Source organism: Dicentrarchus labrax, unplaced genomic scaffold (genome assembly GCF_905237075.1).
Source record: "Dicentrarchus labrax unplaced genomic scaffold, dlabrax2021, whole genome shotgun sequence".
NCBI classification, from domain to species: Eukaryota; Metazoa; Chordata; class Actinopteri; family Moronidae; genus Dicentrarchus; species Dicentrarchus labrax.
Genome location: NW_026136710.1, coordinates 8200381 through 8226327, shown reverse-complemented (window position 1 = coordinate 8226327; position 25947 = coordinate 8200381). Strand labels below are relative to the sequence as shown.

The 25947-nt window shown below is 39.5% G+C and overlaps 3 protein-coding genes across 9 annotated transcripts in view; all 3 read left to right on the top strand.

The window, feature by feature from the left end:
• The window catches only part of ptpn13 (protein tyrosine phosphatase non-receptor type 13), a 46093-nt gene extending 39913 nt beyond the window's left edge, over positions 1 to 6180 (top strand). Inside the window, 16 exon segments of the mRNA XM_051413395.1 lie at positions 95 to 266; positions 419 to 629; positions 758 to 843; positions 926 to 987; positions 1312 to 1467; positions 1888 to 2053; positions 2225 to 2314; positions 2427 to 2524; positions 2617 to 2672; positions 2762 to 2859; positions 2958 to 3106; positions 3192 to 3282; positions 3740 to 4077; positions 4179 to 4394; positions 4483 to 4545; positions 4654 to 6180. Coding sequence (XP_051269355.1) covers positions 95 to 266; positions 419 to 629; positions 758 to 843; positions 926 to 987; positions 1312 to 1467; positions 1888 to 2053; positions 2225 to 2314; positions 2427 to 2524; positions 2617 to 2672; positions 2762 to 2859; positions 2958 to 3106; positions 3192 to 3282; positions 3740 to 4077; positions 4179 to 4394; positions 4483 to 4545; positions 4654 to 4731 — 2130 coding nt within the window. The 3' untranslated portion in view covers positions 4732 to 6180.
• A 610-nt stretch (positions 6181 to 6790) lies between these two features.
• sdad1 (SDA1 domain containing 1) lies at positions 6791 to 13067 on the top strand. Its single transcript, XM_051413400.1, has 22 exons — positions 6791 to 7002; positions 7093 to 7197; positions 7291 to 7389; positions 7490 to 7600; positions 7963 to 8034; positions 8137 to 8237; positions 8360 to 8417; positions 8500 to 8574; positions 8684 to 8785; positions 8878 to 8947; positions 9091 to 9194; positions 9772 to 9829; positions 9915 to 9973; positions 10075 to 10151; positions 10291 to 10388; positions 10507 to 10583; positions 10882 to 11011; positions 11155 to 11246; positions 11328 to 11518; positions 11682 to 11766; positions 12559 to 12720; positions 12833 to 13067. The coding sequence occupies exons 1-22, from the start codon at positions 6913 to 6915 to the stop codon at positions 12878 to 12880; spliced, it is 2064 nt and encodes a 687-aa protein (XP_051269360.1). The 5' UTR covers positions 6791 to 6912; the 3' UTR covers positions 12881 to 13067.
• A 1083-nt stretch (positions 13068 to 14150) lies between these two features.
• On the top strand, positions 14151 to 25568 carry klhl8 (kelch-like family member 8). 7 transcript variants are annotated; one of them, XM_051413403.1, is made up of 13 exons: positions 14168 to 14248; positions 16784 to 16922; positions 17260 to 17485; positions 17806 to 17867; positions 18490 to 18655; positions 18752 to 19072; positions 19336 to 19522; positions 19816 to 19959; positions 20456 to 20567; positions 20899 to 21067; positions 21160 to 21319; positions 21814 to 22015; positions 23674 to 25568. In XM_051413403.1, exons 3-13 carry the CDS (start codon positions 17282 to 17284, stop codon positions 23795 to 23797), a joined length of 1851 nt encoding a protein of 616 aa, XP_051269363.1. In that variant the 5' UTR covers positions 14168 to 14248; positions 16784 to 16922; positions 17260 to 17281; the 3' UTR covers positions 23798 to 25568. The 7 variants fall into 7 exon arrangements, with proteins under 7 accessions (XP_051269362.1, XP_051269363.1, XP_051269365.1 ...); XM_051413405.1 differs by lacking the exon at positions 14168 to 14248 and adding an exon at positions 14257 to 14452; XM_051413404.1 differs by lacking the exon at positions 14168 to 14248 and adding an exon at positions 14465 to 15894.
• The last annotated feature ends 379 nt before the right edge of the window (positions 25569 to 25947 follow it).

Sequence of the window (25947 nt, the reverse complement as noted above, 5' to 3'; positions counted from 1 at the left end):
TGATCATTTAACTTTGCAAGAAAGCATGTTTCCCAAATTGTCGAACTATTCCTTTAAATCCATAACATGTGAATCTTTTATTTTCCATCTGCAGGTGAACAACACAGATGTGAGCAATATGGGCCACACAGAGGTGGTTAATCTTGTGCGTGCAGCCCCCCGTGTGGTTGACTTGGTGGTAGGAAGGGTCCTGGAGGCTCCCAAGCCCCCCATAGAAGCCCACCTGCTGCCTGACATTTGTTTTAAGGGCAGCCAAGAACCACTGGGTAAGAAACAGCCTTCATTAACAAGATAAAACATCCCTGACACATCTGACATTCAGACACTTTCTATCCACTGTTCATAGGTCTTTGGTAGCTTTTCCCAGATGTTGCTTCAAAATAAGTCTGAATTATTTTACTCTTTGTTGTATCACCAGGTTTGGTACTGGATGGTGGCAGTGACAGCGTCTACGGTGTCTTGTTTGTGAAAGACATCCTGCCGGGTTCAATGGCCTTCGAAGAAGGCAGCCTTAGACCATTTGATCTAATCCACTACATCAACGGTGCTCCAACCCAGGACCTGACTCTCAGTGAGAGCACCAGACTTTTGGAGCTCTCCCTCGACGACCTCACCCTCAAGGCCACGAGGTATTCTAACAAACAATTACTTGTGTTTTTCATGCTGAGTCAGTGTTGGTTTTTGATTAGGATGGCTTTGCATTAGCTTAAGATACTTTATGTTGCATACTTTAATTTTTTTTTTCTATGGCTCACAGGGAAGGAAAGCCTGTCTATCCTGGGCAGAAAAGTGTCTCATTCCTTAACAACAACATTAATCCCAAGGTTTCATCCAGCATCAATGGTATGTTTGAAATCTTAAATGTCTCACCTGTAAAATATTATCTTTATTATTGGTTTGCATATAACATTCTTTTCTGTTTAAGGGTTTCTTAAAGAAGAAGATCCAAGAGATGCAGAGTGTCTTGCAGCACTTTGTCCTTCAGACGTAAGTTCTACTGTATGATATCATTTCTGTATAGAAATTTCAAGTAAACAGCGAGACAAATATTTGTGTGTTAATAGCAAATGTTTACAGTGATTAGCAGTGATTTGCTGTAGCGGTTAATGAGTGTTTTACAAATACGCTTATCACTGATATTGTGATCGCTATCGCTAAAGTTTGACCGTTGTGTAGCTTAAGTCTGATAGCATTAATTAATTCCTTAGCTTTGCTTTCTTAATATAGCTACCTTCGCTACCCAACAGTTTTCCACCAGAGTTTTGAATAATAACTTGAAGGTGATTTAATGGTTGTTTGTTAAATTTGTAGGAGGAGATCATAAAGCTGGATCTGGAGAAGCCACACTCAGGAGGTCTGGGTTTCTCTGTGATTGGAGGGGAAAGGGGGATCTTTGTGAAGTCCATCACACGAGGAGGAGTAGCAGAGTCCACAGGGAAACTGCAAGTGGGAGACAGGCTGCTGAAAGTGAGTGAGGTTTGACATTTGTTGCTCAGAATTTATGGTAATATGAATAAATGTACTTTTAACTGCTGGTCTCTGCCCACTCTATGAACTTAACACAAATTAAATTACAAATGTGAAAAACAAGGTTTAATTTGCTTTTACATGTGTATTAAGTTCTGTGAATTTGTATTGAAGACCCATATACGGAGTTTCTGCAGCGGCCTGGGTTCGGGTCCGACCTGCAGCCCTTTGCTGTCTGTCATCCCCTCTCTCTCGCCACCCACGTTTCCTGTCTCTCTACAGCTGTCTCTATCAATAAAGCTAACAAAAGGCCCAAAAAGTGACTTAAAAAAAAAAAAAAATTTAAGTTTATCGGGATGTTGTGTAAAAATACACAGCCCTCTCGTAAGGGTTTTAATTGTGGCTGTCTTTTTCTTGCAGGTGAATGAAGAACTAATGACGGGTGTATCCCACACCAAAGCTGTCACCACCATCCGTAAAGCTAAAGGCCTGGTACATCTTCTAGTGTCCAGACCACAAGGCCAGAACCCAAACACATACCTGGCCTATCTGCCCATCAACTCCGACAACTGCAATGGAAACGCAGGTACAAGCAGAGACCTAAAACATGGCATGTGTATGCGTTTTAGAACAGTTTCGTCTGACAGTTGCTTTTTCCTGTTTTAATAATTTGCAAAGATGGAATTCTTCTCTATTTAAAATGAAATAGTGACTAGTATTAGTTATAGTTTTATAATAACCTTCATGTTGCTTTCAGATCTAAGTGAGGACAGTGGAGCGAAGACTAAGCTGTTCACTCTCCACGATCAGCGCAAATCTGGCGGCCTCCCTCCCATACCACCAATAGGTAACAACATACAGGCTATAAAATACTGATAATGTCAGTAGAACAATGTTCAATGTTGTGTAATTTTACTAACCGAAGGAATTAATTTGTAAATTGATTGTAAATTTGACAGACTATGAAGAAGAACAGAAAAGAGAGTTGGAGCACAGCGCAGAGCTTTCAGAGGACACAGACTGTGATGGCTCTTCTTTACCTGAAGACTCCCCTGAGGTACAAATCTAATCCATCACACTTGATAAAACAATGAAACTATATGAGGGTTCTATCTGAGATTTGTTTTGTTTGCGATTCTTTCATAATAGAGTTCGCGGAAAGTGGAATGGCAAGAGGAGAGCGTTGACGATCCGAGGAATGAAAAGTAAGATTTAAGCTCTTTGGATCTACACCTCTCACAATCAGGGCTGGGAATATATTCACATCTCACCGTTAATGTTTGCAAATCAACAGCTATCTGCAGATGAGTGTTGGACAACCAGAGGAGGATGAAATCACATGGGGAAGCGATGAACTGCCTATTGAAAACATGAACTCCAAATCCAGGGATGGTAAGACTGATTTTGGATTTACAATTGTGATTTACACTTTGAGTTTTCCTTGTACTTCTGCTTTAACTGTTTTGTTACTTCATGCTGTCTTCCCACAGACGGGCCAATCATCACAGAGGACGAGCTGACCTCTTTGCCCCTCGTCAAAGTGGTACCTGACGGCCAGTACACTGGACCAAAGCTTAACACTGTGGTCCGCATGATGAGGGGGCTTCTGGAGCAGAAAGTCCCGCTGCAGGAGTTTGAAGTAAGCATCTACTTTGAATTTCAATGCCTGAGAATGAATCGTGTTTCATTAGATTTTTATGAACATCTGTTTTCCTCCGTGACAGAATCTTCAGAATCTCCAGCCTCTGGATGACTGTTTAATAGGTCAGACGAAGGAGAACAAGAAGAAGAACCGCTACAAGAATATCGTTCCCTGTAAGAAAAGTCACAAGTGTGTTGGTCCACATTTTGTACGCTGTATCGTAACAGGAAACTTGAAAGCTTTTCAAGAAGCGGGATCTTTAAAGGTTCATCATACAAAATTCACTTGCCACTTGCACTGGAGTACCAGCATCTCAGACTAAAACAATGGGATATAAATTAAATAAAACTCACCAAAACGTCTAATAAATCCTTAATTCACTGATGTAGATGAGAGAAACTGTTTCAGTGGCTCTAGACACCAGCTTTTTAAACAAATCACAGAGAGGCTGCCATGGCAACACAGACAAAGGAGGTGTGACGTCATTCTCTGCACAGGACACCATTATGCTGCTATATCTTCACATAGCAAATAGTTGTTTGCTGCTATAACATGTTTTAAATCTTACATAGATCTGACATATAACCTTTAACATTTTAAACATGACTTTTATGTATGCCACTCTTCTAGTTGACACAACTCGAGTCGTGCTGGGCAAAGACGGGGGCTACATCAATGCCAACTTCATCAAGATGTCGGTGAAGGATGAGAACTACATGTACATCGCCTGTCAGGGTCCCTTACCCACCACTCTGGGTGACTTTTGGCAAATGGTTTGGGAGCAGAAGTCTAACGTGATCGCCATGATGACCCAGGAAGTAGAAGGCGGGAAAGTGAAATGTCAACGGTACTGGCCGGACACGCCGAGGACAGCAGAGATGGTAGACGACAGGTTACAGATCACGCTGATCAAAGACCAATACCTTGACAACTTTGTCATCCGACTCATCGAGATCAAAGATGTCCAGGTTAATTTAAATATATATTTCATGCTTATTTTCTTAAGCTGGCTGCACCCTTTTATGCACTGGTAAAAGACACATTAATGAAAGAGTTTCTCCCTCCTCAGACCAATGAAATACAGCGTGTAACTCATCTGAATTACACGGGATGGCCAGACCACGGAACGCCCTCGCAACCCGAGCAGCTGCTCACATTTATTTCCTACATGAGGCACGTTCATCGATCGGGGCCCATTATCACACACTGCAGTGCAGGCATCGGTCGATCAGGGACCCTCATCTGTATAGATGTGGTTCTGGGTCTCATCAGTAAAGATGCTGATGTAAGTTGATGATGCAATATATTGTTTATAAGGAGGATTTATTTGTTTGTTCATTATGATCACAATCTAATTAACACTTTTTTTGTAGTTTGATATTTCAGATGTCGTAAGAAACATGAGACTTCAGAGACAGGGAATGGTCCAAACGGAGGTGAGCTTTAATGTTAGATTTTTGGCATCATCTCTCATCTCTCTGATTTGATTCTTCACCTTTTTGGTTTCACGCTTTCTCACACATTTTCCCTTTTTTTTCTTACAGGACCAGTATATTTTCTGCTATCAAGTGATCCTCTATGTCCTCAGATGCCTTCAAGCTGAGGAAAACATCTCAGGATAGTAGAAACCACACGTCACCACCACCATCATGTAGAGGCTGGATGACGGTTTCACAAGAGCAAAACAAAAATGGAGGAGATTTTACACAGGCAGAAATTGCCAAATTACACTACATGTTTTGAAAATGCCTTAAAATATTCAGTTCCTTGAGAGTAAATCCTTTTAAAGAAGTCTATATTTTTATGTTTGCTTTTTGAGTTCTTTCTCTTTGGCTGCTACTCCCCTTTTAATGCATTTATGAGAACTGCTGATTGTATTTCTTATTGTCACCTACAAGAGAACACTTCTTGGTTCTTGGATATTCTAAAATAATTATGAAAGTGATCAATTATTTCGTATTTTATGTGGAACAAAATTGTACTTGTGTATTTTGAATCCTATTTTGATGCTGGAACATGCCTTGACAGAATACTATGTCAGTATTTGCTTTGTAAATCTATTATACAGTAATTGCTCACTGCCGGAGGGTAAATGATGAAATTAAAAGTGTACATATTCATCTCCTAAAAATTAAACTGGATACATTTTAAGTGTTATGTAAAGGAAAGTTTTTTTATTTTTAATAAGAAATATTTTCCTTGCCTTTTTAGCAAACGTTATTAGCCTTGTTGTTATCATTCATGCTGTGTAAAAAGGTTGCCACCACATTCCAAACTTCTTTAATAGACACGGTAACCTAAAACAGCTTTTCAAAGCTTGCTGACTAACAAAACCACTGAAAAGTCTGAGGAAGACGAGCTACAACTTGTGCACCTGTATGAGGGTTGATGACTTGAAAATGACTATATAAATATATATATATATACACTATCAGTTACTGCACAGTAATGCAATAATGCAGCTTATAATGTTGAATCTATGCTGAGGCTGTCAGGGGAGTATTAATTTATCATTTCTGGAGCTATAGTTTGTGATGTTCTGCATTACAGTGGTGTTACTTTGTCAATCCAATGATTGAACATTTTAGACTGTAATGCCACACAAAAAAAAAAAAAAAAAACACAAACTCAAAATTGACCATAGATTTGCATAAATAATTCCCTGACAGTCTATACAAAGACTTGGACTTGATTTTTATCCTATATTTTAATTTTTTGGCCTGGCTATTGCATTGGGTTGCATATTTTACAGGTGCTTATATTACTGTGTCTTTTCCCTGTATGTAGTCATTAAACACAACTGACCTGAATGAATTCACACCCCTGAGCTTTCTGATGGAACAATGTAATCTTATACAAATACTGTAGCGGAAAGCAGGAGGTGTTGCTGCACAGATAGGTTGTCTTGTCTTAGCCCGTTTCACCACCATGTGGTGCCAAAATCCATTATCAAATCACTGTAAAATAATTCTGCAAACATTGCCATGTGTCCAGAAATCTTTCATGATGGTTTTGGACTGTACCGGGTGTTCAGTTGCACATTTAAACACAATAAAGCTCATATTGCTCAATGTGTTGGATAGACATTTTTCTTTGCAGGCCTGGTTTGCTGTTTGAGATGCAGGATTGTAGTGAAATGCAAAATCCTGCAGAATTCCCCATGAAAAGGAAAGTTTCTGCAATTTAACCAAAGCAATGTATACTCAGTCATTAATAGAAAAGAGAATCATTATAATCTCTTTTTGAAAGGTCCCTGTCAGTTCAAATGTAGGTGAGAATTTGTACTTCAATTGTGAAGCAAATAAACAAAAGCTCACTTTGTCCCGTTTTAACTACATTAGTATGACTGAAACTACTTATATTAATAATGCTACTGTTAATATGTAATGTTAGAAGTTGACACAAAATACCTCAACACAAATTGTGAGCCTTAAACATTTGCTAACATCCACAGCAGACCGCTTTCCAATCTAAGGCTTTACACTGCTGTGCGTTTTTAATATTAAGGATTTCTAAGGATATCTAGATGACACAGATATGATTCATAATTTCTTTCTAACTGAAGACAATATTTTGCAAGTGTTAAAATTATGAAGTTGACATCATTTATATGCACAAGAACTACAGCGAAAATAAAAACAGCGTCTCCTTTAAGAAAAGCGGACGTGACTCCGCTGTGGCCGGATGTGACGTCTGGACCGCGCGTTAAATGGCAGCCTGCACATTTGCCACGCTTGCCTTGTAAAAACCTGATGTTTTTTTTTTTTTAATTCTCAACGTATTCGGAAAAATCCTCTTAAACCATGTCCGGGCGACACAACAACAAACTGCCCAACAACCTGCCGCAGCTGCAGAATCTCATTAAGAGAGACCCACAGTCGTACGTAGAGGAGGTGAGTACTGCTAGCCAACCCTTGCTCAGCGTTTTTAAGATAGTGGACCTGTTGTTTGTGGGTCACTCATGGTTGTTGTACCTTCGACAGTTCCAGCAGCAGTACCGACACTATCAGTCCAATGTACAGATCTTCAAACTGCAGCCTGACAAGCCGAACAAGGAGCTGGCAGACCTCGTCATGTTTCTTGCTCAGGTACGGTGCTGTGTGTTGTTTGGGGATCAGTCGTGTGTCATACCTTCCTGTCGCCCATCTGTTGTGACCTTAAAGTTCTTTCTTGTTCTCCAGGTGGGTCACTGCTACCTGCAGCAGCTGTCCACCTTTCCACAAGAGCTGTCTCAGTTATTGTTGAGTCACCACACAGTCCTAGAGCCAGACCTAAGAATGGTGAGAACATCTCTCAGATATGTTTTGAGTTTGTTGATATTTATGTAAAAAGCATGTCTCTCAAGCACTGGGATGTATTTTTGTGTTTGCTCTTTGTCAGACCTTCTGCAAAGCGCTGATTCTTCTGAGGAATAAAGATCTGATCGACCCCACTGGCCTCCTGGAGCTCTTCTTTGAGCTGCTGCGATGTCACGACAAACTTCTTAGAAAGGTTAGAGCTCAGCCCTCGACTATCTATATGCCTTTGACCCCCAACCCACCATACAGTCATTGGATAATAGTTTTTAGCTGTAAAATGATATGCATGTATCAAAATATTTTGCATAGTAAAGATATTTTTAGTGTTTTATTACATACAGCAAGTAGTAAGGAAGAAACCCTTATTGTACCTCTCATATATGCTGACCCTGTGTGTGTGCCTTTTTTTTTTTTATAACGTTGGCTCTGTGCCCTGATTTTCTGGTGTTGTATGTGTTTCTGTTTTCATATTCCCATGTTTAATTGTTGACTTTCTCTCCTGTTGTTTCACTCTTCCCCTTTCAGAAGTAAACATTTGCTTTCCTCCCTCCACAGACTCTGTACACGCACATTGTTGCAGATATCAAAAACATCAATGCTAAGCACAAAAACAACAAGGTTAACACAGTAAGTACACATACTTGTTCTCCGTGTTTGACTGAGTGTACTATTTAGTGATACAGCAGCCTAAAGTAGTCACTATCTGTGTTATACTGTTGTGTGTTTCAGACGTTACAGAACTTCATGTACACCATGCTGAGAGACAGTAATCCCATCGCAGCAAAGATCTCTTTAGATATAATGGTGGAGCTATACAAAAGGAACATATGGTGGGTTTTATTGCCAAACAAGACTTTATATAGTACGATTTTGTAGAGAGATCTTATTTTACACGAAATTCTTATTATTTTTTCACTGCTTTGATCTAATTGTCTTTTTCTTTGTGTCACAGGAATGATGCCAAAACTGTTAATGTCATTACAACAGCGTGTTTCTCCAAGGTGACGAGGGTAAGTTTTCTCACATTGAATGCATATTATATTGCACAAGTGGCAGCCTTGTACACACTCACCTGCCTCTCTTCCTGTTCAGATCCTTGTTGCGGGTCTTAAATTCTTTCTTGGCAAAGATGAAGATGAGAAAAATGACAGCGATTCAGATTCCGAGGCAAGTCCCAAATATACAAAGTAGTTAGTGAGCGAATACTTTTCTCAGTGTTAGAGGGAGTGGTTTTTATTTTTGTACAGTCCATATTTAAGACGGTCTTATCTTTCAGGCGGAGGGACCATCAGTCCGAGACCTGAAGGTGAGATACTCCACTGGCAAGAAAACCACCAAAAACAAGAAGAAGATGGAAAAGGCGATGAAAGTCCTCAAGGTACCCGTGTTGTGACTTTCTGCAGAGGAATGATTTTATTGTTACATCTGTGTTCAAATTAATTTACTTCATGTTTTAACTCTTTTGAGCAGAAACACAAGAAAAAGAGAAAACCAGAGGTCTTCAATTTCTCTGCTGTTCACCTAATCCACGATCCTCAAGGTAGGTTTGCTTGTCTTCTCCACAACAGCACAACAACTACAGCACAAATAATTTGCCTAAAGTCACTTGTGCTACAATTCACAGATATCTAAAGCATCAAATATCTCTTTTTTATTTTTTATTTTTTTTATTTTTTTATTAAGATTTCTCTGAGAAACTCTTGAAGCAGTTGGAAGACTCTAAAGAGCGCTTTGAGGTGAAGATCATGATGATGGAGCTCATATCCAGACTGGTTGGAATCCATGAGGTAAGTGACAAACCAGCAGATAATTATCACCCAACTCTGCAGTTCCGTCTGCAGCAATTTCCAGCTCGTTGTTTTTCTGCCGCGCAACTTTACTGTTTTGCTTCACTCTTACCGGTCCCATAGCATCTTATTCAGGCTGCAGCAGACGGCTTTAAAAACCCTCTGTACACAACCTGGTCAGACAGATTTAGCATAGCAACTAGTTGGTGAACATAGTGGGGCAGTTATCTTTTAAAGAGACCAAAAACGGAGCTAAAAGGAGAATACATATTGAAGTTGCATTCATTAGGTTGCCTGAAATACAACTACTAAAAAATGCAAATGTTGCTTTGTATTTGCTGAATATGTGTAGGCAACAGTTTGCTAACAAATTTTCCTTTTAAAAAAAAGTTTAAAAAGTCATAAAATGTCTACCAGATATTGATGTTTGAGCATGGATTAATGATGGCTAATGTGCAGAATAAGCATTTTTCAAGAATAGTAAACATCAACTAAACAGTTCTTTCTGTATATATTTAATAGAAGCATACATGAGGTATGATATTTTATACTGAGTATAATACTTCTTCTTTTCCAGCTCTTCCTCTTCAATTTTTATCCCTTCGTCCAGAGGTTTCTACAGCCCCATCAAAGAGGTAAAAATAACCCTCAGTTAAGTAAATAAAAGTCGTTTGACCTTTTGTTGACAGGATATTTTAAATAAACCGTCTGTCTTCCTAGAGGTGACAAAGATTCTCCTGTGTGCCGCCCAGGCTTCCCATCAACTCGTCCCGCCAGAGGTACGTTAAGATCTACGGATTTACTTAGTGATTAGTCAAAACATGTTGGGTGAACATTGGGATTCCAGCGTAACACTTTCCGTACGTTCCCACTCATGCAGATCATTGAGCCCGTGATCATGACCATCGCCAACAACTTTGTGACCGACAGGAACTCCGGCGAGGTCATGACTGTTGGGTAAGTCGCAGCCACGTCTACTTCATGGTTCCAAAATGTTCAAACCAAAAATACAAATCCATTCAGATGTTTAGTAACGACCATGTCAAGTATCACTTTACCGTGTTCGAGTCAATTTCACCCCTTTTTTGTCCTCAAGTATCAATGCCATCAAGGAAGTGACCGCCCGCTGTCCGCTCGCCATCACTGAAGACTTGCTGAAGGACCTGGCCCAGTACAAGACCCACAAAGACAAGAGTGAGTGACTGCCTGTCTGTTTTATTTTTTTTGCCACAATTCTGAATTCACTAATTAAAGGAGGTGTGCACGTATGTTCACTCACAACACAACACAACCTGCCTGTATTTCCCCTCAGATGTGATGATGTCTGCCAGAGGACTGATCCAGCTGTTCAGGAGTCTTAACCCACAGATGTTGCACAAGAGGGACAGGGTGAGCCAACTGAAAACAACACTTTTTAACAACATAAATGATGTCTTTACGTTCAATAACCGTGAGTATAGTTTGCATAGTATAATATGTTAAATCATTTATTCATGAAAAGAGTTATAATTCCTCAGTGTAGTTTTTTTTTTTTTTTGCACATGTTCCTGTTCTGTAGAGAGTTTGATCTAGAAAAGGGGTCCTGATAAATTATGTTGTAGTTACAGAAGCACAAATAAACAAAGGAAAAATTTATGTATGTGTATTACAATGTGAGTGACTGTAAACCCTGCCTCTTGTTTACCAGGGGAGACCCACAGAGGCTTCGGTAGAGGCCAAGATCAAAGACTATGGAGAGCTCGAGGCTAAAGACTACATTCCTGGAGCTGAAGTCCTTGAGGTGGAAGTGGAGAACAAAGAGGGAGAGGAGGATGGAGGTGAGCAGCTATTGTATTATTGAAACTATAGAATTGCCTTACAGCGGCTGAATTGATCTTTAAAACAGAAACTAGTTTCATACAGCACTCTGACCCAGATGATAAACGATCAATATTAATGAGTCTTTCATTTCGTACAACAGATGGCTGGGAGAGTGCCAGTATTAGTGATGATGATGAAGACGGGGAGTGGGTGGACGTCCACCACTCTTCTGATGAAGACACAGGAGAAGTGGTGAGTATTGAATTGCATAACTCGTTAATCTGCTGATGGTTAATTAGGTATTAATGGAAGAGTTAACTGTGTTTGTGTAAGGCGGAGAAGCTTCAGAGTATGCCGGCCGAGGAAAGAAAAGCCAAAGCGGCGGCGGTCAGCGGCAGCAGGCTCCTCACTCAAGAGGACTTCAAGAAGATCCGTATGGTCCAGTTGACCAAAGAGGTCAACTCTGCACCGGGCAAGGGCCAGAAGAGGAAGATAGTGGACAGTGACGACGAGGGTGACAGCAGGTTAGAAAGCTATTTGAGCCTAAAGCTTAAAGCATTGCATTAGTAACGAAATAGGATTTGTTTTTTTTTTTTTTTTTTTTAAATTATTTTCAGGTCTTAAATTCCACTGAATAAGTGTAATCACTGAGGTTTTTCTATGTTTTTCTTTTTCAAAACCTTTCAGAGGGGAGGTGCTGACTTTGAGGAATATTGAGAAACTGCACAAGAAACCAAAAGCAGACAAGGAAACGCGCCTGGCAACAGCAATGGTAAAACTTCATTCAAACTATTCTAGAGTTACTTGTCCAGGGGAGTCATGGTTGTTTTAAAGGTCCAGTGTGTAGGATTTTAGCAGAACTGGAATATAATATGCATAGGTATGTTTTTAATCCGTGTATAATCACTTGAAAATAAGAATGGTTGTGTTTTCGTTACCTCAGAATAATTCACCATCTTTCTACGTTGGCCCAGAATGAACAAACAAAACACTGGTACCAGATAGGACCTTTTAGCCACCGTAGTTTCTCCTTCACGCTTGGGAGGCGAGTGGTTATTCCGTTGGTTGCAATCTGCCACTGAATCCTACACACTGGTCCTCAAAAAGCCTCTACAAGAAACCTTTTTAGTTGATTCTGGCGACCCCTGTGGACAAAGGTGGTAGTGTTTTCACCACCTTGTTTTATCTGATTCATGGGAATCCAACCAAATCTGACCTGGTGGCAGACATTAAAAATAACTATATAGAAATGGCCATCTTTTAACTGATGGTTTTGGTTTGATTATGTGGGTCATATAGAGGCATCAGTATTAAATTGAGATGGTTTTATAACCAGTTAACAACTCATTGTAGTAAGTTTAAAATGCACACATTCACATTGCTTGTCCAAAACCCAAGTACATGAATGTTACTTTCATTGAAGACTAAGAAAACCAACAAATATACACATTTCAGAACCTGGAACCAGATAATGTTTTTAGCACTTTGATTAATAAAATAGTTGTTGAGTTGATTTTCTGTCAACTAATCATTTCAGCTCTAATAATGCGTTTGATTTTTCTAGGCGGGACGAACCGACAGGAAGGACTTTGTCAAGAAACATACCAAGCTGAACCCACATGCCGGCACCAGCAACAGGGAGAAGAGGAAGACTAAGAACTTCATGATGATGAGACACAGTCAGAATGTCAGAACCAAAGGCAAACGCTCCTTCAGAGAGAAACAGGTAAGTCACACCTGTGTTTGACTGTGGCTAAATCGATTGAAATCTAACAAACAACTCGAAGATGAAACAGTATTTGCATTTTAACAAAAGATATTTTGTTTTTCTTCTTCAGATTGCTCTACGGGAAGCACTCCTGAAGAAGAAGAAGCAGTACAAGTAGGAGGACGTGGACATAATGTTACATTTGCCTCTCGATGACCATCCCAAACCCGAACTTCGACTGTGTATAATAATATTGTACATCCTTCAAGTAGCCTGTAAAACTTGGTTAGTTTATTAATGTATAATCTTCAGATGAAATGCATACATTTACACTGTTCTGAAATAAACTATCTTTGATAATTGTGTGAAGGTTTCTATATGGGTGAAGGTCTCATTGTGTTTTGGTCTGTTTGTGCTGCAGCTCTTTACTCCCTGACTCATTCCTTACAGCTGATAAATGGCCTCTCATTGGTCGCAGTTTAAATGACAAGAACATCTCTGTAGTGTGAAGTGTAATGGTCGGGGTTATTTTTTTGGACAGCTTTAGTTTCCTTTTCTAACATATTCTATCACACACTCCTCGTAGGCAACACAGGAAACAGCTTTATTAACAAAAAGTCAAACATAAAAGGTAAAATCTTTGTTCTGATCTGATCCCATTCAAATAAAAAATATATTAAAAGATTTAAACCAACTGTTTTAACACTTACGTGGTGACAGTTTCTAGTATTTGTTTTATGGCTATGGATCTGGACCTCACCAATGGTATTTTATGGCTATATTGGTTTTGAATATATGTGTAGATATACTGAGAACTGAGAGAGTACAATATTTGTGCTTGGTGTTTGCAAGGTACAGCCGGATTATGCAGGCACTGCACGGATATACAGTAAATAGAACTCAATCAGGATGTGGAGGCGTTGTTAATGTATAATTCCAGAAAACATTTAATTGGCCAATATAGTTATATAACAATTGTAATTGCAGTCTAACATTTCCTTACTTTGCACATTACTCTATAGTTCAGTGCCTTATTTTGAGCATGTCAGTGTTATTTACAGAAACATGTTCAGTGACACAGAAGACAAAATAAGAAGGTTCACTTAATCGGAAGTAAACATTTGACAACTAAAGATTGTGACACTATGAGCCTGTCAGCCATAACTGTATGTTTTTACTTGATGTGTTACTTCTCTTGTGAGTTTTAGAACAAATAAATTGAAAGTAGTAAACATACATACAGATATAAAGGATAAGATCATATATGTTTGCTTTTAATTGGAGAAGTAATAATAACTCTTATTAACATTACTGCGTGCCATCTGTTGATATTTCAAGCTGCTAGAAATTAAACAACTGGTCGCTTTGTTTTTACCAAGCAGTGGGAGCTGCTAATGAGCATTATATATTAGTTTCATTCAGCTGCTGTTCAGGTGACGCTTTTAAAACTACAATACCCATGAAGCACCTGGAATCACAACAAACGTGCTAATGCCAAACATTCCGCTCAATGAAGCCGGCATTTTAATTCTTGCTGCGACATGAGGTATCTAAATTAAATATTTTTGACTCAACACACCGATTATCCAATGTTTTATACGTGTGTGTGCCAGTCTACGTTTAGTATTTTGGTTAACTTCCCGGTTTAATTATTTCCGTTGCCCCCCTGCCAGCTAACGTTAGCTCTCGCGCGGATGCTAGGCTGCCTTGCTAGTTGCTGTTAGCAACCGAGCTAACCGTTAACGCTAATGTAAGTTAGTTGCTGTTGGTCTAGTTGTGCTAAGGGGAGCTTTATTATTCTCTCAAATGTCGTGTCGTTACATTTTGTTTTGATTTCAGAGAGAGAGAAACTACAGTGTGGATTAACGTTATAAATAAAGATGCTAAAATCCATCAGTGCCCCCCTCCTCTTCCTCCTCGATAACCCGAGCTCGTCTTCACAATCTGTTGACGTCTGGTTGTGTTTATTTTTATTATTGTTTATTTTATGTTAACCTAACTGCGATACATAAGAGTATTTGTTGGTGTCACATCCACAAAAAAAAGTCTGGGCACTATGAGCTGTGTAGCTGGTATCTTGAGCATTTGCATCCTTTACATCCTCTCTTCTTTTGGCATGAAAGTGTTGTTTTTTTTACAAAACATTATTGTATATTTTGGGGCATAAAAAGTAGCCTGCACACTTGAGTGAATTAAAATGTTTTGGCACATAGTATGATTAACTTCTTTCAGTATTTAATACATAGCTATACATAGGTGCATTATGTGATTTGATAAACAAGCCTTTGATAATTAGCAAAGATCAAATAGTAAATATGTCATAAGAGGAAATGTATGGTTATACAAAAGGTGTAATGGGTGTAAGATACTTTCAGCTGACTGCATAACACACAGTATCCTTGACATATATCACTTTTTTTCACAAGCTGCCTCCCCCTCAGTCTCTTTAAAGGTGGTGAGGGAAATATAGTAATTACTGTTACTGATTAAAGGACAAGTCCATGGAAGCACTAGTGTTGACGCTGTGTGCTTTTTAGGTGAGTGGGAGAGGTATAGAGTGAGATCTCATGAATCCACACCTGTTTTTTGTACCTTTTTTGTATGTAATGTAATATGCTGGTTACTTTGTGGGAGTCCCTTTTTGTATGGTGGACGTAGAGGCCTAGAAAATGATATGTATTGCTCTAAAAACAGTTAACTGTTGGCACACGTTGTTTTTCAGTGGGCACTGGCGTCGAGTAGTTGTGCAATACATCTCTAGCCTTAAATTATTGACTGTCTCACTCCTCATAAATAATACAACGTGATGATGTTGTCATCTTAAGGCCATGAAAGTGCTCCCACTGATCCTGAATCTGTCTTTTGAGTTAAGTGGATACACAAAGTCCCCGACATGTGTTGAGAAACCGTGAGCTACGAAGCCTATTCACGAACCTACAAAGTAGAACAGAAGTCGGGGAGAGTCTTTGATCACTAGTGCATATGATGGGACTTGATGTTTCTGCTCTTATAGCTGAGAGGACTAGCGATGAGGGGACGGCACACTGAGTCTATTCAGTGTGAGAGACCTCGCTTTAAAGAGAGACAGTGCATCATCTGTAAGGTGTGGGTGGAGCTTTGCCCTCCTGGCTGTCTGCTCTGTTTCTCTCTGACATGTCAGCTGTGGAGATTTTTCATCAGATTCAGCAATAGGTAGGAATTTTTATGGCTTTGATTGCGCGCTTTGTATTTTCTTTGTGGTGTGCCATGTTTGCTTGGAGGAATCTGCTGGTGCTGTTTCTCTCACAGTCTCTGATGAATGAGTAAAGGGGAAGTGACACTGGAAGGGAGAGGTATTCTGACCAAACTTGCCCAGCTGGCAGACAATGTCCCCCACCTCTAATTTCCCTTTTGTTTCCTCCATTGATGCCTGTAGAGTATTATTTGCACTGAGTGGCAGTTTCTGTTTCAGACTGCAGGTTATTCTTACGTGATGCTAGTATCAGTGGTTGGCCTGCTTATTATCACTAGGGAAGGGTGATTGATTATTCTCTCTCTCTATTTATTATCATTTATAGCCTCTCCATTTAATTATATCTGGTCAAATGGGCCTGCAACTAATGATTACTTTTTTGTTGTCATATATACTGTTGATTTTTTTCCCCCTCACTTATATGTTCAAACTATAAAAAAAGTGAAAACTGCCAATTATAGGTTTCCCAAAATTTACAATTAACAGTGATATGACACTAAAAGCATCTCAAATCTCCACATTTGAGACGCTATAACCAGAGAATGATGGTCATTTTCATTTAATTTTCTCTGGATTATATCGATTAATCAGACTAATTTCATTTAGTGAAACGTTTGTTTGCGAGTGAGATTTTATTGTTTTGATCATTATTTCTAAAAAACATTTCAACAATTTCAAAATTAAGACTGTGATTGTCATCAATATTATAATGTCCATATCACCTACCCCTACCTGCCACTGTCTTTAAGTCAAGTTAAATTGGATTTTTATACAGCCCAAAATCACAAATCACAATTTGCCTCACAGGCTTTTACAATCTGTACAACATTCAACACCCTTTGTCTTTAGATCCTCGATTCAAATGAGGGAAAAACTCCCCAGAACAACACACTTCTAACGGGGGAGGGAAAATGGAAGAAACCTCAGGAAGAGCCGCAGAGGAGGGATCCCTCTCCCAAGACGGACAGACATGCAATAGATGTTGAATGTACAGAACAAATCAACAAAATGACATTATATATATATATATATATACGAATTGTGATGACACAATATCTGATACATGAAGATTATAAAATATGTGTGAAGAATGTGGAACCAGGCGGCTGTTTAAGAACCTCAGATGTTGCCAAATGAGACATATGATCTCCGTTTCACCCTAGAGAGATATAGAAGAAGACAGGCCACACAGTGGATCAGCAAAAAAAAATCACCATATACACTGTAGATTATATATAGATTGTAAAACATAATTTTAAGGTCAAGATGCATTCTGTAAGCAATTATTTCTGTCAAATATGAAAACACTTTCATCTCTATTACAGGTGTTGTTTCTTGTAGCCAGCTATGGCACCAGGGGATGTGGTGCCAGACCATGCCAAGCAGTCCAAGGAGAAGTCCAAGGAGAAGCGGCCGGGAAACAGGGCCTCGAAAGCAGACTGTGAGCCAGATGGGTCCTTTGTTTTTGAGGCTCACGAGGCTTGGAAGGACTTCCATAACTCCCTCAGGCATTTCTACGAAGTAGGCGAGCTCTGTGACGTCACGCTGAAGGTAGGTCACTCTGTCCAGATTTAAGTCAAGACAGAGAGATTTGTCTTCTGTTTATGTCTCAACTGGTCTTTGTTTATGTTTCAAGCAGTGTCAGGTTAAAGGTTGTGATTGCATAAAGAATATTTTATAGATGTGAGCCTAATTAATCCAGATTTTAAGTTGAGTGTGGCTTGATTTATTTTCAATCCCTAAATAGCTGCCAAAATCACAGTACTGAACAGCCATACTGTGGAAATGAATAAGCAGTGAGCTTATTAATAATGTATACAGGGTGTGTTGTTGCCTAAACATGGGTTTTGTGTTTGTGTCTCTTTTTGTAGGTTGGCAGCAGGTTGATACCATGTCACAAGCTAGTGCTGGCTTGCGTGATCCCTTACTTCAGGTATGGGTATAAAAGGTTTTAATTTTGGAACTGTAATAGCAATTTTCAGCACAGCATACGAGACACATAAGAGGGATTTTTTTTCTTACTAGTAGACACTTAATCTCCATAATGTTGTAGTGGAACCTGCTGGTCTGTAGCTGTGTTATACTATATGTCACATAAACCTTTTGCACCGACTACACATACAGAAAGCAATAAAGAACTGTCTGTAAATTGTCTTGAGCCTGAACATAAGGTCATTTTTTCATTTCTGTTTAGATCGTTTATCTAAAGATGCTTGGATGGAAACATAGCACATGTTCCCTCTTGTATATTAACAGCTGGGGAAAAAAACATACATTACAGAAGATATAAACACAATAATTTGAGCACATACTATTTGAAACAAAATACTATAATTGTAAAAAATAACAAAATATGACAGCTTGCTTTAAAACTTAGTGTCAACAAAAATTCTATGATTGTGACAACTGTAATCGATTATCATGAAGTATTAACACACCTTGAAACGGAGTAAATGTACTTTATGGGCCTCCATATTGTCAAAACCTCAAGATAAAATAGATTTTTAGATATTTTATGTTTTTTTCACCTTGTTCTTTGGTATTTCTTCCCTCAGGGCCATGTTCCTGTCAGAGATGTCCGAGGCTAAGCAGGAACTGATTGAGATCAAAGACTTTGATGGTGATGCTATCCAGGACCTGGTGCATTTTGCCTACTCCTCTAAGCTCACATTAACCGTGGACAATGTTCAGCCACTGCTTTATGCTGCCTGCATCCTTCAGGTAAATAAAGAAACACAAATACCACCAAACTACAAGCCATGCAGACATTTTGTTCTCTCTGTGTAAAATTGCTTTATTACTGCCTGAATCTATTAGGTGGAGTTGGTGGCGAGAGCCTGCTGTGAGTACATGAAGGCCCACTTTCACCCCACCAACTGCCTGGCAGTCCGTACCTTTGCTGAGAGCCACAATCGCGTAGACCTGATGGACATGGCCGACCGCTATGCCTGCGAACACTTCACCGAAGTAGTGGAGTGTGAGGACTTTACATGCGTGTCTCCCCAGCACTTGCGCACTTTATTGTCCTCCAGTGAGCTCAATATCCACTCAGAGACCCAGGTGTACAATGCAGCGGTGAAGTGGCTTAAAGCGAACCCACAGCACCACGAGGCCTGGCTGGACCAGATCATGTCTCAGGTTAGAGAGTGTACAGCTTCAAGAGGGGTTTGGTTGACCGTACACAAATTCATGTTGCATCCTGAATTTAATATCTCCTTAAGTTTCTGTTGAAGTCCCTCTGTATATGTTCTAGTAAAGTTAGAATTTATGACCTATTTTACTGATCGCCTGAAGGTTTAGCTACATAACTATGTGTGAGTTTAGTGTTGTATATATGTTCAGGGCTTTATGTAATCACTTTTACAACCACAATCCAAAGTTTATGCTGGTCTGTCCTACAGGTGCGCCTCCCCCTGCTCCCTGTAGAGTTCCTGACTGGAACGGTGGCTAAGGACGAGATGATCAAAGGTAACCTGAGCTGTCGCGATCTGATGGACGAAGCCAGGAACTACCACCTGCACCTCAGCAACAAGGTGGTGCTGGACTTTGAGTATTCAGTCCGTACAATACCCCGGAAACACACTGCAGGTAGTACTTATATGGTGGTGTTTGGCTTTGAACATGTAACCACTGATTTTATGGCATTTGTAGTAACATTCAGAACTTTTTCTTATCTAAAAAATACATGAAACCAAAATGGCTTTCTGGGTTTTCATGTGTTCTAACAGGCTTAGTCTCGTCTTCATAATAGAAAGTTTGTTGTATTTACTTTGTATCTCTTTTCTTCATTTTAAAATATGTTTATCCCAAGTCTGTGGTCTGTGTGCATGTATCTTCTGTCACTATGCCAACATTTTATTCTTTTCCCACCACTTCTTCAGGGGTTTTGTTCTGTGTGGGTGGTCGGGGGGGTTCTGGTGACCCATTTCGCAGCATTGAGTGCTACTCCATCACTAAGAACAGCTGGTTCTTTGGTCCTGAGATGAACAGTAGAAGGCGTCACGTGGGTGTAATATCTGTAGGAGGTAAGAGGGGTTATATACAATAAGACTACAGAAAGTCAAAGCCAGGACATGGAAAGATGAACAGTTGGAAACGTTCAGAAATTGAAGAGCACAGGGAAACATTATGACATATGTTGTACTTTATTTTCACATCATAAAAGTAATGCAGTAACAGTCTGGAAATAAATTCTATATAATGTTTAGTGTTAAACAGTTTAAGAAATGTGTTGAATCAACTTTATGTTTAACTGTATTGCATTATACGTTATACATAAACTTTCAACTGAGTGTGTATTTAACTTAAATATAAGACCCTAATATTTGAGTTAACATATAAATAATATATAATGAATACAGTATGCCTTGCAACATGGTTATCTTTGTAAAATATTGCTTGTCACTAGTCAACACAGTCCTAATTAGTTTGCTCTGACAGTAACAAGAACTGTGGATCATTTGTAATCACTGGTCAGGTCACACGATCATAAAGACTTTATATCTGTTTGATGTTTCTTAGGTAAAGTTTATGCTGTTGGGGGCCATGATGGTAATGAACATTTAGGCAACATGGAGATGTTTGACCCCCTCACCAACAAGTGGATGATGAAAGCTTCCATGAACACCAAGAGGTACACAGACACTACAATACACTCAATGTTAATGGGACTTTCTTCTTTGTCTTACATTCTGGGTAAGTGTGCTATCACAATAAAGTGCCTGAACTAAAAACTGATATTTTTCTTCTCTTTGGCCTTCCGAAGCCCTTGTCCCCGTTGACTTAGAAAACATCCCTCTTTCAGCCTTTAACTGCACAGGAACAGGGCAGATATATACCTTACCATGCATTTCTTCCAGTGTACCATTTACTATCTACTGTGTATATATATATATATACACACTTAGAGTATTGAATAAATACCAACAAATACTGCTTTGAGCAATGGTGTATGTGTTTCTCAGGAGGGGTATAGCCCTTGCAGCTCTTGGTGGTCCTATCTATGCTATCGGAGGTCTGGATGACAACTCCTGCTTCAACGATGTGGAGCGTTACGACATCGAAAGCGACTGCTGGAGCGCTGTAGCTCCGATGAACACACCCAGAGGAGGAGTGGGATCTGTGGCACTGGGGGTAAGACTTTAGAGGAAAGTTGTGACAAATTTTTTATTGATATATGTTATCAGAACCCGGTCTTGAATTCTTGTGTACCATCTCCTTGCCAGAGTTTCGTGTATGCGGTGGGGGGCAACGATGGCGTGGCGTCACTGTCCAGTGTGGAGCGTTTTAACCCACACCTCAACAAGTGGACGGAGGTCAGCGAGATGGGCCAGCGACGGGCTGGAAATGGAGTCAGCAAACTCAATGGTTGCCTCTATGTAGTTGGTGAGAGAAATAAATATACAGTATATAGCAGTAGTCTGGTGTCTCTGCTTCTTTCTGATACACCCAGGTCACATGCCTCCTACGTACACACCCTACAATTTTATACACAAATGCGTGAATCAGGAAAGACAAAAGTTCATGTTTTGTAAAGCTATCTGGTGACTGATTAACAGAGTGTAAGGATGAGGCTTTTATTGTGCCATCTGAACTTGAAGGGTTACTCAACGTTCATTAAAACTTCTGTTGTGGCATTTTGCCTAGTCACTAGCTGTGGCATGAAATCCTCTTGATGCAGGTAATGTTGTATGTACCTGCTCCATTAGTAACAGCATAATCTTACTCGGAGCAATTAAGTCATTGTTACTCCTGAGTGTGTTCCTTATCAGGTTACAGGTCTTTATTAGTTTCCTGTTTGTCCCTTGAGCCTTTTTCATGAAACAGACATTTCTTGTGATTTATATTTTTAATAATTGCCTCTCTCATCTTTCTTAAAGGTGGTTTTGATGACAATTCACCTCTGAGCTCCGTAGAGCGCTTTGACCCTCGAATGCACCGCTGGGAGTACGTGTCTGAGCTCACCACCCCCCGTGGGGGAGTCGGGGTTGCCACTGTAATGGGAAGAGTGTTCGCAGTCGGGGGTCACAATGGGAACATTTACCTGAACACAGTGGAAGCTTTTGAGCCTCGAATGAACAGGTGAGGAGGAGATGGATGAGGATTGTGTCATGTGATGTGTTTCTACAGGGCTTTTCCTACAGGGCACATGCGACCAAAATTTTTAAGAGTGCGACTAATAATTTTTCTAGGTCGCACTGATGCACCTGACGCTGCCCGGGTGAAAACATAAATTCTATTTCGCAAGCGCATCATCTCTCTGTGTTCTCCTGTGACCGAACTCACACACTCATGGTAGGATCATATCGTGTTCTAAACCAATAAGAGACAGAGCTCGGGCGGGTCTTTGCCTCTGATTGGCTGTGGTCCTGTTCACCGCGCTAAATTGCGTGTGTTTAAAAATTGCCGAGCCCCTGTCCTTCGGCGACAGCATCAGACTCGGAACCAGAGGAGGAGATAACCGAGTCTGGGATAGAGCCCGGCTCGGAGACCCAAATTAAAAAGGTCAAAATATATTCCTTCAGACAGGACTGGCTGAAACAGTTTCCCTGGCTGAGGTACAACAAAGGATGTAACACAATGCACTGCGTGTACTGTCAGGAGTGCGGTCAGAATATGGCCGGAAATAGTGCATTCTTCATTTCTTCTTCGTTTCGTATCGAAACTAAAAAACACACGATATGCCGTGACAAGTGTGTGTAGAGAAAGTGGCCCCTCTCCCAGCTGCATTTCAGCAGCAGGTAGTAGCAATCAGGTCCTCTTTTAATTGGAAATGTTTTATTTTGCTTAGTGTTTTAATTTGAAATGTTCAACTTCAGTGAAGCCCTTTTAAACACTTTATTTTTCTTTTTATATATAATTGTGCTTCAAATAAAGACAAGCATTTCTTTACACCTTATTCTTGTTTAAAAATAATTCATATTATATGAAAGTTATGGAGAGCGATAAAAAGGTGACCTTATGGCGTTAAAGGTGACGCAATGAAAAATTTGGGTGCACCTACAGGCGCACCATTGCAACTAATGCAAAAAGTTAGTCTGGAGCCCTGTTCTAAAGTACTGATTTTATAATAGCCATTTATCATAGTAGGAACCTTCTGTAGTTAGAACTCATCAGGATAAACTGTAGTTGGTTGGAGTCAACTGGCTGTTGATTGCAAATAGATATTCAGTTTGATTCAAAATAACTGAGTCATCAAATGCAAAATATGATCATCATAAAAGGTGTATTATGTCAAAAACGGTCTAATTGCTTCTGGAATAAAACCAAACTTCCCTATATTTGTTTACATACATGAAATCTAAAAAAGTAGTCATAGAAGACATGTATGGGGTCAGTGATAATTGTATATGCCTCTTTGAGTTCAGTATTAAGCTGCACAACGGAACTCTGGTTTACCAATAATTTAAGAGCATTTGTTTCTTGTTGAATATTAAAACATCCAAAAAAAGACCAGTGTATGAAATATAATAAAAGACAAACAACTTGGAAACGAAAACACAAAGATACAGTTCAGGTTAAATATTGCTGTGTAGTCCTCTCTGAATTATGTTTTTTGAGTCTTTTTTGACTTCATGATACTACAATAGGACTCAACTCGTTAGGTATTCAAATAATAACTAGCTCTAAATAAAACAGTTGAAATAGTAAACCTAGTTCAAAAATACTTCTGCATTGTTTAAGGCTGTTACTATGTCGTCTTTTTATTTTGTTGTTATTTACATCTGTTTTCTGTTCAGATGGGAGCTGGTGGGTTCGGTGTCTCACTGCCGTGCCGGAGCCGGAGTGGCTGTCTGTTCGTCTCACGTCAGCCAGATCAGGGATGTTGGCCAGGGCTCGAGCAACGTGGCCAACTGCATGTGACCCCCCCCCGCCCACTTATTACCAGGTGACTGACAGCCAGGTCACCATCAGATCTGATCACTGCACAAGCACACGACACAAAGCACACAGACAGTGACAGAGTGATTTCGCCCAGCAACTTTATCACTTGCCACTGTCTGAACATCAGCCTGAAACACACATTAAGGCTGATGTTCAGTTTGCACACAGTGATTGAGGAATATTAGGGAGATTTTACTGACTTGAAGTGCACATCTGACAAATCTGAAGTCTTCTCTGACAAAATGACACGTTCGAGACATCTTTCTTGACTCCTGCTGGTGTTATTTGCAATCATTGATGTAGTATTTTGTACTGTATTTTCTTCTGTTTGACTGCCTTGTCATAGTTTTGACTTTTTAAGGGAAACTAGTAACTGAGCCTTGCATTTAATTCTAACATCTTGAGAATGAGAGGTGAGTTTTGGTTCAGAACTACTAGGTGCACATTATGAACAGGGACCTTTAGTGGGCCAGTATGAAAGAATTTCAAAGGTCTCTTCTTTAAGACAGTTTACTCTTTGGCGCTGCAGTTGTTTTCATTATCCAGAGAGATGTAATCATACTGGATTCGACGCCTCGTTTTGCAGTGCAGTGTGTGCAGTTAAAACACAAACATTTTCTTCAGTCAATCTGAAATATGATGTGAAGATGTCAAATACATTTCCAAGATTCCTGGGATCTTACGCCATGTTAAGTGAAAGCATCTGTTGAAGCAGTTAGACTTCTTTTAAAGGTGCTTTTTCAGAATTATTCTATCAGCAGTTCCAACTGCAGTAAGCTGGATCGTATCCCAGCAGCTCTAGCTTTTTTTGGGGATTTGCCTGTAATCATGTTTGAACAATCATTTTAAGGCCTATTGGGACAAATCAGTCACCGGTCAGGAGGTGACAGGTCCGAGGAATTTAACCGCTGCAAGTGCCAAACACAAAAAAAAAAAAGTGCTGCCTGCACCTGCTGAATCCTGAGTCGCCACCTTTACCTCGACCTCAGAATTGAGAAAGGATTTGATGACTATATATACCTGAGAATCAAAGACTCATCAGAGCAATACGATGCAACTCACCAGTTCTTTTTGAGTTCTACATTGTTGTACAGAGGTCTGTTCAAGCTGACAGGGACAGATTTTCAAAATTCAAGATTTGTGTTTGACGATAGCTGGACTGTCAGAAATCCTAATCAGAGTGCTTTCAGATGTGTATGAGATTCAGCTGAGGTTTGTCTCTGCAGATGGTAATGTTATATTTTAATATATGGACATTTTGTATAATAAGATAGGTGTATCTTTGGTATTATTCTTAACTACACTATCTAATCCATTGCTGTGCACTATTTTCTTAGAATAGATGTGAAGTCTGAGTATATTTTTGTCCTAAATGGAGAATTTCACGTTATTCATGTTTGAAGATGTTTATTTAACACAATATTTCTGCCCTATCTAAGAAACATGTAATATGTGGCAACAGCTTCGTTTTTCAGAATAGGCTGACAGAGTTTAAAACAGAAATGCTATATACGGTTTATACTAGAAATATACATATTATTGCACAGTTTGTGTCCTGCCATTATTAATACTAGTGCATAATATCAACAATATATTATCAATATTGTTGCCAACTTTGTTAACAAATTAGCCTTTTTTGTAAACTTTACTGTACTTTGTGTTCTTCCTCCTCTTGACTGCTTCCATCTTTTGCTTTTTATTTACATTGTATTGGTATAAGTTGGTACAATAAAGTTATGTGTAAAGTTCATTGGTGGAATTCCTTGTTTGTTTTTTATTTAACACTTGAAATGTTGCCTTCCAGTCAGGACTGGGTCCAAACAAACCCCTACAGCAATCAAGTTTATGGTAATGCTCCTTTATGAAATTCAGTCACTTCAGTTCAACATCAATAATAACCTCAGACTGCTGAGTTTGTGGGAGTTTTATGGTTCATTTTCCTGCACCTCGGACACTCCTGACACCAGTTTTTCTTCTCAGTGAAGATTCATACATTTATACTTTCACTCATTACATTAATCAGATTTAGGTTCGAGGTTTCCTAATTCAGACATATCTGCTGAGCAATATAACAAGTAGAGTAGATGAGAATTAGATTTCAAATTTATTGTTTTGTAACATCCTATGAA